This window comes from Dromiciops gliroides, chromosome 5 (assembly GCF_019393635.1).
Source record: "Dromiciops gliroides isolate mDroGli1 chromosome 5, mDroGli1.pri, whole genome shotgun sequence".
Taxonomy (NCBI): Eukaryota; Metazoa; Chordata; class Mammalia; order Microbiotheria; family Microbiotheriidae; genus Dromiciops; species Dromiciops gliroides.
In genome coordinates this window covers 292,752,507-292,765,305 of record NC_057865.1, presented here as the reverse complement: position 1 = coordinate 292,765,305, position 12,799 = coordinate 292,752,507, and the positions used below count along the sequence as shown (strand labels likewise).

At 52.7% G+C, this 12,799-nt stretch overlaps 2 protein-coding genes across 2 annotated transcripts in view; one reads left to right on the top strand and one right to left on the bottom strand.

The window, feature by feature from the left end:
- The window catches only part of ACO2 (aconitase 2), a 33,596-nt gene extending 30,242 nt beyond the window's left edge, over positions 1–3,354 (bottom strand). The window contains exon 1 of the mRNA XM_043965875.1: positions 3,215–3,354. Coding sequence (XP_043821810.1) covers positions 3,215–3,250 — 36 coding nt within the window. The 5' untranslated portion in view covers positions 3,251–3,354. The remainder of the gene's footprint in view (positions 1–3,214) is intronic.
- Positions 3,355–3,428: 74 nt separating this feature from the next.
- Positions 3,429–11,421, top strand: PHF5A (PHD finger protein 5A). The gene is made up of 4 exons (XM_043965876.1): positions 3,429–3,807; positions 4,512–4,535; positions 5,090–5,256; positions 10,751–11,421. The coding sequence occupies exons 1-4, from the start codon at positions 3,756–3,758 to the stop codon at positions 10,838–10,840; spliced, it is 333 nt and encodes a 110-aa protein (XP_043821811.1). The 5' UTR covers positions 3,429–3,755; the 3' UTR covers positions 10,841–11,421.
- The last annotated feature ends 1,378 nt before the right edge of the window (positions 11,422–12,799 follow it).

Below are 12,799 nucleotides of genomic sequence, written 5' to 3'. Positions count from 1 at the left end.
GATGACACCACTACTAAACTGTGCCTGTCTTCTGACCCAACGGTAACAACACTAGGCCTATGTTCTCAAGGACCCAAGAGAGAGGAATGTATGTCTAAACTGTACGTTATGTTGAACAAGACTGACAGCAGCTCTTTGTGTGGTGGCAAAGAATTGGAAACTGAGAGTGCTCATGGAGTGGGGAAGAGCTGAGAGTCACTGCACCCAAATGTGCTGTAAGAAATGATGGGGGTGCAGCTAGGTGGCGCAGTGCATAGAGCACCGGCCCTGGAGTCGGGACCTGAGTTCAAATCCAGCCTCAGACACTTGACACTTACTAGCTGTGTGACCCTGGGCAAGTCACTTAACCCCAATTGCCTCACCAAAAAAAAAAAAAAAGAAGAAGAAGAAATGATGGGGGGTAGGGGGGCAACTAGGTGGTGCAGTGGATAAAGCACCAGCCCTGGATTCAGGAGGACCTGAGTTCAAATCCAGCCTCGGACACTTGACACTTACTTAGCTGTATGACTCTGGGTAAGTCACTTAACCCTCACTGCCCCACCAGAAAGAAAGAAAGAAAGAAAGAAAGAAAGAGCAATAGGGAGTGCTTGCATCCCCTCTTTTTCAAGCAGGACGAGCATTCCTGCTTATTGGCCATCTTGGTGCCCAGGTGAGATGACCTGAGTAGGTAAGATGATCCAGGAACAAAGGTATGGAATCTCCTGAGTTGGGAGGAATCTGAGAGGCCGCCTCACCCACTGGCTTAGGTAACGGTTCATAAGATGTAACTGCTGCCAACATTCAGCCAGTCACCAGCTCCAGAGTTCAGAGAGGCAAAAGCCTTGATAAAGCAAGTCCTTCTTGCCAAGTGTTTGTTATCTATGGGTCTTTCATCAGGGAACACCTGTCACAAAATAATTGACTAAGAGATAAGATGGGACCTTGGCTCCTCGAAACAGAAAAGACAGGGAGAGGCTCTGAAGACCACTGCCTTCCAGCCCACCAGGCATCAGACCCGCACACAGCTCTCCCAAAGCTTTTACTCCCCATACTGTCTTTGTTGCCCCGTTTTGCCACTCATTTCTCTAATGTGATGCTTTCAAATGCTACCTTGCCACAGACAGACCTCGTCTGACAACAGGGGGCACAGAGGTCTGCCTTGGAACAGGCTGAGAGCCCAAGCTGGAGGAAAAGATGCCAGGGCTGGATATCATGCCCCCTTATCCAATGAAAAAAAGAAGAGCAAAGCAAACTCATTCTGTTCTCAGAGCCCTTTACAAAGCCCCAGCCACTCAGAACTTTCCTCTTCACTACCCCTGAGGCAGAGGTTATTGTACAAGGATGCTCCCATTTTGCAGCGGTCAGCCAGCTATGAAGCAGAGGAGCTGAGATGTGAATCCAAGTCTAGGACTCTTCCCATTCCACCTCATGGTCCCACAGACTGTGAATGGCTGAGAATGAAAATGGACAAAGGTGGTTTGAGCTTCCTAGCCCAGTGATCCTGCCAGCCTTTCTGAGTGGCCTGACTTTCCTATATCATTTCCTATATCAGCAGAATGAGGAAAAAGATGATTCTCCCCCATGGTATCAGTTTGTTCAGGTCTGGAGTTATTTGAGAATTCAGAGGCATTTTAAAAGAATTTCAGAATGTCACAGAATAAACTTTAATAATGCCTAATATGGCCTATTAGTCACAGGTTTTCTTCCTTCTTGCTGTAGGCTGAGGTATGACCACTTTAAAGGCAAATTGACAAACATAAAAACAAAAGCTGAAGGCACCCTGAGTGCTTCCCACTCACCAGGATTGTGTGCTGAGAGTCCATCCCCCCCCCCCAAGTCTGGTTTGACTCAATCAGCTTGGTCGTGGCTTGGGGGGAGGGGTACAAGGTCACGAAGCAAAGCCCTTCACCCTCTGGAAGGTCTAAAGCTGTGATCATCAGAGAGGACCTAGAAATGCCACCACCTTACTGTCCCTTTATCAAAGGAAAAGAGTGCTGTGGCTGTGGCTTCCAGGACCAGGCTCGGCTGCCTGACAGGTTGAGGGCATATTCCTCTGGGGCCCTTCAGTTATTGCAAGGAAACCATATACAGTCATCCATTCCCTCCATCCACAAACACCAATTGGACAACTACTGACATTCTCTGACGTTTAAATGGGTCCTCACACTCAAGCCCTTTGGGCTTTGTCACTTACACATGAGCTTAACCAGACCCCTTTTCTCCACTGCAAAGCCCCTTGTTTTCCTCGGTTGTGAAAGAGTTCAGATAATCCTTGCCGGGGGTTAAGGACCCCATCACCGAGTTTGCCATTAAGGGGAGGTAATGGAGAGGAAGAAGAGCCTTGGGTTCCGGGGCTTCATGCCATGCCAGCTATTTGCTACCTGAATAACCTTGGGCAGGAGACAAAAGGTGGACCCAAGTCTCCTCCACATTCCTTTCATTTCTGACACTTCTGTGACTTTGTGACCCTGGGCTTGGTGTACAGGTGCAGACGGCAGGTGCTAAGACTCACAGTGTGGTCTCGGCTAGGTCACTGCCCCCTCCTAGACCGGCTTCTCCTTGGTCCCATCACTTATAACCAGCTTCCATTTATGCAAGTCTATGCAGCCTCGTCTCCACGGGAGACGATTAAACGGGGAAAACGTGGGCATCGTATAAGCCAGAGGAGCTGCCTCGACCCAGGCGGCCCCTGGCCGGGTCTGCGATGCGTGTTCCGGGGCCTCCCCCATCCCCCGGACGGAAGTCACCCCCGTTTGGGCATCCGCAGGGCCTCGCACACCGTGGGCGCTGATCCCCCGGAGGGCACCGCCCCGACGTCCTGCCCGAGGTCGCAGGGTCCCCGTCAGTGCCAAGGGGTGGATGAAGGCGGCCCGAGCCCGTGACCTTGGGCGGGCCAAGGCTGCGGCCGCCGGCCCGGTCACCTTGTCCTCACCTTGAGGCTGCTGGCGGCCCCGGCCCCGACAGCGAGCAGAGAAGGAGGAGGAGGAGGAGCCGCCTCAGCCTCAGGCGCGGCTCCGCCCGGCCCGGCCCGATCGGAGCCTGGGGCTCGGAAGAGCGGAGGCGGGGATGCCCTCCCTGACCTCAGGCGCCGGGCCCAGACCGGCCCAGCCCAGGCCGCTCGCCCCGCGGAGCCGGGCCGGGGCCGCTTCCCGCCCGCCCACTGCCTCCCGCCCGCTGCCCCGCTGCTGACGCCGCCGTCCCATGCCCACCCACCCACCTGCCGGGCGGCGCTCACCTGCAGCCGGGTCACCAGCAGGCTGTAGGGCGCCATTTTGTGCACTGACAAAGATGTGGTCGCGTGAAAGTGACGCGCGCGCGGGCGCTTTTAAAGGCTCCGGGGGGCGGGGCCTGGGCTCACAGCGCAGGAGGCGGGGCCTGAGGAGGAGCCAAGAAAGGGAGAGGACCGTGAGGTCCCAGACAGGGGGCGGGGCTGACGTTCATCCTGCCCAGGCTCCGGGGGCGGGGCTTCCTGAGAGCCGAACCGCGCCCCAGAGGGCTGGGGAAGACCGAGAAATAGCAGGGGGTGGGACTAAGGGATCAGCCAAAGGGCGGGGAGCCAGCCCCGCTAACCTCCGAGCTCAGGCCGTCGCTGTCCAGGGGACGTTTACTTTCCGCTCACGCCCGGCCCGGACCCCGCTCATCCCCGACTCGGCTGAGGAATGGGGCGGAGCCTGGACGGGGGCGGGGCCTTGCTGAGCGGAGAGGAGGGGCCTTGAGGAGGTCAGAGGTCGAGCGGAAGCTGTGGCTGCATCCGGCGGCCGTCCTGAGGGGAGGCGATGGCCAAACATCACCCGGATTTGATCTTCTGTCGCAAGCAAGCCGGTGTTGGTGAGTTGGGACCCGCTCGTCTTGAGCCCTGAGCCCTGGGGCGCCTCGCGGCGGGAGCTGGGTTTCTGGGTACTCTAGCCCTTATGCCTATGAGACGTCGCCTTTTCCCGCCCCAAATCGACGGAGGCAGGGGCGTGGGGAAGGGGAGTCGGCGCGTGACAGTTTGGATAGAACCGAGGGTGAGGGTGGGGGCGCGCCGGGTCGGGTGCCTGGCTCAGTTGGAACAGAGCGCCTGCGCACTGGGCCCGGGGGCGCGGGACGACCGGAATGAGGCAGTATCTGGAGCGCCTGCGCACTGAGCTGGGGGGCTCGCGGCCGCTGCCACTGGAACCTGGGCGGGAATGGGGCGCCTGCGCACTGGGGCTGGGGAGGATGGCCGAGGGGTTGAGATGGGAATCGGCCTAGATCGGGCGCCGTGTCCGGCTCTAGACGGGCTTAGTCTCCATTTGGGTTGACTTGAGCCGCAGAGTGAGGGTTCCTCGAGGGCAGACGCTGTGACTTTGGGTGGGCCGTCCGCAGACTCTGGCACATAGTAGGACCTTCTTAAATGCTTAGCCCCGGCTCCAGACCCGGGCTTCTCCCTCCCCCTTCCTCCTTTCCCACACTTGTTGATTGCATTGAACATACATTATTTGCTAGGCTGTGAGTCTGTTAACAAACTCTAATCACATCGTGTGTTTTGCTTCTTCCCCTCATTCCCATAGCCATCGGGAGGCTGTGTGAAAAATGTGAGTATGTACAACCCCTCTCCCGTGCCTGGGTGGGCTGGAGATGAGAGACAGGGGCACCCTGAGCGCCGGAGACTTGGTCAGTTCTGGGTGTTGGTGGACCACTTAACGCGGTTCTTTGCCTATTTGCCGCCATTTCATGCCTACAACAAGTGATTATTAATAAGGAAAAATGAATCTGTTCGATTCCAAACGTGTTTGAGCAAATCCTACTGAGATACAGACCAGTAGGGGTGTTCCGAGGAGGACTTTTCAAAGGCATTGACAAATGTGTTTGACATATTTGTAAAAACTGCAGGCTTCCCAACATGGTGATGCTCCTGGGCTTTGTTGGGGGTGGGGGAAGGGGAGAATGTTCTAGGCAGGATTCTGATGAGCCTCTTATGGAAGAAGTACTTCTGTAATATCCAAGTCATGGATATGGAACATTCGGGTGTGGGTGTGATGGAGAGTAATGTAGTACAGGTTTCCCCACAGTAAAGAAGCCATAGGCCTTTAAGCAGTGGGTATTTCCATGTGAACTTCACAGTGTATTTACTATCTTATTCTTGCAGGTGACGGCAAGTGTGTGATCTGTGACTCCTATGTGCGTCCCTGCACATTGGTCCGAATATGTGATGAATGCAACTATGGCTCCTACCAGGGGCGCTGTGTGATCTGCGGGGGCCCTGGAGTGTCTGACGCCTATTACTGCAAGGAATGTACCATCCAGGAGAAGGATGTGAGTGTGCTGGGATGACTTTTGGATGGCCTTTCTGTCTGTCACTTAGTAGTACCTAGAAGCCCCCATTAGAGGCTCCAAGGGAATGTGCGCCGACTCTCTGGGCTTTCTTGTTGTTTCGGTCTGTGTCTATAATCCAGTTTCTCCAGACCCTGGGAGCTCTTTGTACCAGCTGCCATGCAGGCATTGCACATGGAAAAGAATGTCACAACCTCGACCTCGTATTTTGGAGTCTGCGCCTATATTTAGTTGTGCTTATTCACCAGGAATGATACTGACTGAGCATGCGCACCCTCCTCCCCACGTGGGCCTGGTTAGAAAGACCCCTGCGGGCCGCTTGGTACACTGGGGGCACAGTGAACAGTTGGTTGGTTTTGAGGAGGCAATCTGACAAGCTGGCTGTTACTTGAGAAGTCTGTCTCTTGGCATTTTTGCTCACCTCCCCAGCAGCCATGGGCTTGCTGCCCAGAGTGGACCAGTGCCAGAAACCGGCTTTTACCTTTAAGTGCCTGTGTGGGACATGCTAAGCATTGAGGGAAGATAAAGGTTAGAAAAGACAAGGTCCCTCCCCTAATGGCCCTCCAAAGTTAGGGCATGCACAGGTGACCATAACATACAACACTGAAGTACAAATACTTTGGAGAATGACAGGATAAAGGGTTATGGGAAATCCCAAAGGAAAGGCGATTATCAGCCTGGGAGCTCAGTGAAGGTTTGACCATTTACCAATATTTGTGTGGCAGGTCCCTCCTCCCCAAATCACTTTGTCCCAGTAAATCAGATAGCTTGCTTCCTTCTCGTGACAGTAGACAAAAGAAAGTGTTTGTGTGGTTTCCTCTCCCACACAGAGCCCCTGGCTGTACGTGGCAGGGTCAGCAGGGCATCAGGAGCCTCTCTGTTGGCATGTCTGAGTCCCCTGCGTAGTACACACCTTGCTGGGTGGCAGCAGAAGCACCACGGCCCAGGCCAGCTCCCTCCAAGTTGATTTTAGCCAAAGAGGGAAGAAGCTTGATTAGGTTGAAGAATGTTTCACGTGGAATTAGCTGTCCGTTATGTTTATTCATGGGGTCTGGCAAGGGGATGGGCCCTGACATCCACGAACCTCATTTCAGTTCATCGTTTCTCCCTTTTCCTCCCAGTTAGCAATTGGCAGACCCAGCCATTTAAGCCCCATCAGCTTTCTCCCTCGTTCACCACTCTTAATTCCTTTTAATTGTGTGTGGGCTATTCTCGCTGTATCGTCCTTCAGCTTTGGCTGTGCTGGGTTAGCTCCTGAGAGTCAGGAGCCTTCAACTTCTGGGTATCCCCTACAGTACCTGGTAATGTGGACTCACCCCAACTATGACTGCCCCGCCCAGCCGTCTTTCAGTAAAGGTGTGTCATAGATGCATTACAACCACGCCGACAAAATATGATGACCCAACTAAGATGGGGCCAGATCACTCAAAAAATCTCCCATAAAGGGCCCCCCACCCCCCCAAGACATTCTCAGACTAGTCGGGTTCTAAGGCTTCTGCTTCTTACTGCTTCTGCATTCTGCACTCTGGCCACCCGGCAGCCTCTCTGCCACAGTGTAATCCCATTCCTGGGCCAGCCCAGTCTTCAGATTCACCCACATAAGGAAGGAAGGCCATTAGGTGGGGCAGCCTCCGGGCTCAGTACATGCTTGTGACGGGTTGACTCTGCTCATCACCCCTAAGGTGGTCCTCAAACTAGGTGAATGGAGCTGAGCCTTGACTTTGCTGTCTGGCAATGGCTCCCCATTGCTGTTCCAAGCCTCCTCTGTCTCTCGTGCCCCCCACCCCGACCCGATCCCATCCCTGCTTACATGCAGGGCTTTGAGCTCAGGCTTCAGACACAGCCAGCCAGGCTCTGCTATCTCCTGATGCTTTTCTTCCAGTGAATGCAGTGTTCTTGTCTTGGCCCAGCCGGGCCAGCATCCAGTAGGCCCTTCCTAGATTTTGGCTGCTGCTCTGACTCTTCCTCACTTCACCCCTCATCGGGGAGCTAATGGTGTGCCCCTGAGCCCCACAGCCATGGGAAGCCAGCAGGTGGCCTGGCTCACTTTTAAATAGCTATTGAGAAACAAGAAATCAGGCAGACCCATTCACGACCCTAGTAGCCACAGGAAGGCCTTCCTGTCCTCTGTCCTGGGGGCCCTTTTCCTCTTGTCTCATCCATTCTTTCCAAACCCAGCTCTGGTTTACTGCCACCATCCACCTTCCTCCACTCATTACAAAATGCAGATGCTTAAGCTGCCCAGCTGCGCTCACAGATTTAAAGCTGGGCCTTTCCACATCAGCACTTTTACTATTCCCTTCTTGAGGCTCCATCTCACTCCCTTAGGGCCCATTTCCAACCCCTTCTCTCCAGGTCACTGACAGTGTGTCTCCCCTCCTTCCCTCAGCAGAGGACAAGGATTTGACAGACACCCTGTACTCCAGATCTCCTCTGGTCCTTTGCTCTAGTCTAAAAGGAGGTGGTGGGTCTTCCTGGAGGGGGCAGGCTCTCTCTCCTCAGGCCCCTGGTCCCATTCCCTCCTGCCCCTTCCATCACCCCCACTTTGCTTAGCTCTCAGCTTCCCGTAGGCTGGCACACACTCAAGCCCCCTCCCACACCCATCACCACTGGACTCCTGGACAGAGCTGCTGTTTGAACGCCTTGTCTTCCCGGTCCTCTGCAGTCAGGCTTCAGTCTGGATGGCTCAGCTGAAGCTGCTCTCCCCACATCGTCATTGGCTATTGGTTGCCAAACCCAGTGGGCTTTTCTTTTCCCACAAAGGTCTCATCTTTCTTGACTTTTGTGCTGAGTTTAAGCTTGTCAGCCGTGGTTCCCTTGCAACAGTTTTTGAGTCTCGTGGTCACGGCCGCTTTCTCGGTCCCACCTGGTCTGTGAGGGTGGACCTGTGGACTCTCTCCTGGGGCATCTTCTGTCCATTCTCTCTTGACGCCCTCAGCTTCCATGAGCTCCACTGTCATTCCTCTGCTGACAGTCGCCACACTTCTGTATCCAGCATTGTTCTCTCTTCTGAGATCCAAGCCCAAATCACCAGGTGTCTAAGGAACATTCCACCTGGACGACCTATAGATGTCACAGATTCAGGAGGTTCCAAACAGGACTCATTGTCTTACCCCAACAACCCTCTGGTCTTCTGTTTCTGTTGAAAGTACTTTCATCCTTCCAGTGGGCCAGGCTTGGGACCTGAGTCATCCTTGACTCTGGCTGAGGCCACGCCACCTGTCCCAAGCATACAGCCACCAGTGTCCTTTAGGCATTTCTCACCATAAGTGACTTGCCCGAGGTCACACGGCTTATTTTTCAAGAACAGGGTTTGAATACATAGGAGGCAATGAATGTTTGTCAGGTGGAGATTAGCCTGCCTCCTCAGTGTTCTAGCTTTTGATTCAGACATTAATGTGGGTCACTGACCATGCACAGTCGTTCACGGAACGAGAGTGACCCAGTTAAGTTCATTCTATTTTTCTGACTTCCATTCCTCTTGTTTGAGAAAGGGGGCGCTGTTCAGGAATGAATTTGAACACAGTGTAGCAAAAAGGTGAAGGGATTTGGGAGACCCGAGGGCCTGGTTCTGTGGTATGACCTTAAGCAAGTCACTTCCTTCTTTGAAATAAAGAAGCTGGACTAAACGACCTCCAAGGTTTCTTCCGACTCTAAATGCTGGGATCCCATGAAACCCAACTCTCCTGCCAAAGGCATGGATGTGAACCTAGCTCTGCTTGGGGAAGGTGTCAGCAGTGGGCAGAAGGACCAAGCGAGTGAAGGACCAAGGACCAGTGAGAGGCCCTTTGATTGTTTCAGACCAATCTGTAGGTCAAACTTGCCAGCAAGCCCTTGTTGAGGGGTGGTTGGGGACCTCATCTTGGTGTGCCCTTGGAATGGTAGCCTCCACGTGGTCTCCTGTGTTAAAAGCTGACCCTAAGCCATTCCCTCCTAAGAGAGGGACCCTGGGGGCTAGGAATAGCAAGCACCTTGAGACTGTCTCATGTTGGTGATTCCTGTTTGGATGAGAGTGAGGTGAGGAAGGTTTGGGAATTCCAGCATGCGCTTCCCCAAATGGGAGCTCCCCCGGAGCAGCCATCTCGGGCGGCCCCAGATCACCTGGTCTCCTCCCCAGTACTCGGACCCTGAGGCTTTGCAGCAGCTTCTTAGCAGTCAGGGCGAGTGCCCAGAGCCAGCTCTGCTGCCCTGGGGTTTCCGTCTGCTCGCAGATTTGTTGTTTAGAAAAAGCCAAAGATGTGACATTGTCTTGATGTGGGGACCCTGGAAGAGATGGGCATAAAGGGAAATCCAGAGCAGCGGGGTGAGAGTCACCTCTCCCTGCCTCAGTGGGGAGAAGAGCAGATTAGGTCAGAGCGTGATTACGGTCTTAGAGCCTCCCGGCCCTCTCCACAGCTCAGTCCCTCTGAGCTGTCCCCATTTCCATTCGAGGACATTAAGGCACAGGTCAGGCAGCTCTCTGGCTCAGCTTCTTCTGCAAGGACAATGCAGTGTGGCACGACTGAGAAATGAGAAAGCCCAGGAGCTGGGTTTTTGTTTGCCTTTGCAGAGGGAGGATGACTCAGTGCAGGGATGGAGGGAGGGGAGGAGCCTTTTGTCCAGCTCTTAGTCCCTGGAAGGCTGGGGGGGGGGGGGGTGTCAGTGTTTGAGGGAGAAGCAGCTGCTGGGGATTTGGGGCATCCCCCAGGGGGCCACAGTGAGAGGCCCTTTGATGTAGTGTGTGACAGAGAGGCTCCAGATGTTGCTTCTCGTGCTCTCCTCTTCCCTGGTTTTATTCCTGACATCCCACAGCAGCCAGTAGGGCCACAGCTTCCCCAGAGACTGGGCTAGTATGTGGTTCCCACTCATGTAGTGCAGGGGACCATCCTGAACACAGAAAGGTCTCCACTAGACTTCAGCTCCAGTGGAACTTGGTCAGAGACCAGAACCTGGAAGGGCACACCTCGTGGCCAGGGCTGCCCACACGTGGGGTATTGCCACAAGATAATGGAATCTTTGTGTCCCCTTTGGCAGTCCGGGGGCCTTTTCTCAGAATGATGCTTTAAAATGCATAAAATAAAATACAAAGGAAACCAAAGGTTAGTAAAAATAGAGGGTTTCCCCTCCATCCACTTTCACAGACCTCCCTAAAGTCTTTTGGCTTGGAGGAACAGCAGAACCACCACCCCAAGAACTCTTCTGGGCTCTTCACCCTCAGGGGGTAGTCAGTGCCTCATAACTAAAGGTATTTAGTTGGAGGCTGGATGGGCACTTTGGAATAGGTTGATCTAGATCATTGGTTTTCAAAGTGTGGCCCAGGGACACTGTGACCATTCAGGCGTCTTTCCATTTCTCTGCCCCCTTCAGCCAGGCAACATGCCCAGTGATAAAGTGAGAGAGAAGATGAAGCCAGCTTCTGGAGGGCTTTGAATCCTGTCCCATGATTGCATCTGTGGCCCTGCCTTTAACGTTTGCCTGCTTTCCTTTGTTTTTCCAGCGAGATGGTTGCCCAAAGATTGTCAACCTTGGGAGTTCCAAGACTGACCTTTTCTATGAACGAAAGAAATACGGCTTTAAGAAGAGGTGATTGGCTTGACCCTCCCGGCTCCACCACCATGTTGCCGCCCCAGCTCGAGAAGATACCCCCACCACCCTCACCCCCATGGAAAGGGGAAAATGGGACCCAAGCATCACTAGATTTGCCGATGACTACCTCCCCCTCTCTACCTTCACCCACCCTCCTCTCTCCCAGAAATGTGGCAGAGGAAAGAAGAGGATCCTGCCCTAGGGGATAGTACCAGGAACAACTGGAAATGGACTGGACCTTTCTTATATATAAGAAGCTGGGACGCGGTCCCCTTCCCGCAGTGCTGTTTCTGCCCCAGTGGACGTGTGTCCAGTCTCTGGGAAGTTGCCTGTGAAACTCCAGCAAGCAGCAGCAGAGTGAGGAATGTGGGCCTGCAGTCAGCTTCTCTGAGAACCACCCTCCTTAGAGCTGGCAGCATTTTAGGTGGGGTGGGAAGTGCAGCACAGCATTCCCAGTGGGCTGCCTCTGGGGTCATGGGCACCCTTGTTCTCCTTTTCTCCCAGTGTCCTGTCCAAGGAAGATGACCGAAGACCTTCTCTGTAGCTGTAGCAAGTTTTAATAAAGTTGGTGTTCCTTTTCTATTTGCTGTCTTCAGCACCTTGAATTCTGTCTCTCTACATCTTGGGGTTGGCAGATAAAAAGTCAAACGAATTCTGTCAGGGTAGTTTCCTGGACCCCTTAATGTTTCACACAAAGCTAGGAAGCTCTGGAAAGCACTTTGATATGCAAGGGCCTCAGCTGGAAGTCCTTGGCCCATTATCTACAGCTCTTGGGAGTTTTTCTTTGTGTTACCAAGGGGTATGTCAGTATTTAGGAACAGAAATATAAGATTAACCTCCAGCCCTCCAGTAACTCCTGAAACTCCATCAAACTGCCCAATTCCATTCTTTCTGGTTTTACCAGGCCTCTTCTTAAAAGGGGGGTGGCTCTTCCCCCACCCCATTTTGGGGGCAGGCCTAATCAGTGACTGCCAGAGAAGATTTCTAAGGCAAGGGGACAGACAGAAGGATTTAAATCAGATTCCTCACTAGATAAGAGCAAAGTTTAATGGAGTTTTTTTTGTTTGCTTTATATAATTTGAGCACACATTCATAATTCAGGGGATAGAAGTTTCAGTTGGAGCCAGTGTTATTTTCTGTCATCACCAAACATTTCTCAGTGTGCACAGCTCCTCGCCAGGTGTTGGGAAGGTATAGAAATTAGATGTATGGTCGGTCTGGGCTTGGCAGTGGCATCGGACATAGGAGAGGGCCACATGGGGGAGAAGAATGACTTTGAGTTGAGCTTTCAAGAGACAAGCAGAGGCTGAGAGTGATGATAACCTGCATTTCTTCAAGGTTCAAAGGTTAACAAAACCCTTTGCTCCCAATAGGTCTCTGAGGTAGATAATAGCCCCATTTTAAAGATAGGAAAAGGGAGGCAGACAGGTAAAGTGACCATAGGTCCTGGTCCCTTGCACTATACTTTCTCTTCATCAGTGACCAACAAATAATGGAATTCAGGGAAGAAGTTAAGAACTTATCTGAAGTAAAGGGGCTTTGAGCTCAAATTTTAACCGTACTGCTTACCAGCTGTGTGAGAGATCATTAGAATAATGAAGAGTAATTGGAGTAATTATCTCTTATTTACTTGCATGAAGAGAATAATTAGAATAATCATTTCTTTTTGACTTTAATGAAGAGAATGATTGAAATAAATATTTCTAAAACCGAATACTCATGCTAACCATGAATGCTGGTATCTATGATTCAGAGAAATCGACAGGAGTTACAATTTATATAGAGACTCTTGAACATGGTTTGTGTGGCCAAAAAATCAGGCTGAGCTCAAGCAAGCTCACAGAATCCAAGGATTCTGATAGGAGAGGGCCTTAGCTGTCTCCAAACAGGCCTGCCAAAAGGAAGCAGCTTACTCTGTTGGCAATCTTGTCCTATTAAGCAAAACACTAATCTCACAAAG

What these genes read in the sequence shown, in the direction of transcription:
- PHF5A (XM_043965876.1), top strand. Translation starts at nt 3,756, where the DNA reads ATGGCCAAACATCACCCGGATTTGATCTTCTGTCGCAAGCAAGCCGGT. An exon ending in TCGCAAGCAAGCCGGTGTTG is followed by an intron (nt 3,808 to 4,511) that starts GTGAGTTGGGAC and finishes TCATTCCCATAG; the next exon opens with CCATCGGGAGGCTGTGTGAA. An exon ending in GTACCATCCAGGAGAAGGAT is followed by an intron (nt 5,257 to 10,750) that starts GTGAGTGTGCTG and finishes TTGTTTTTCCAG; the next exon opens with CGAGATGGTTGCCCAAAGAT.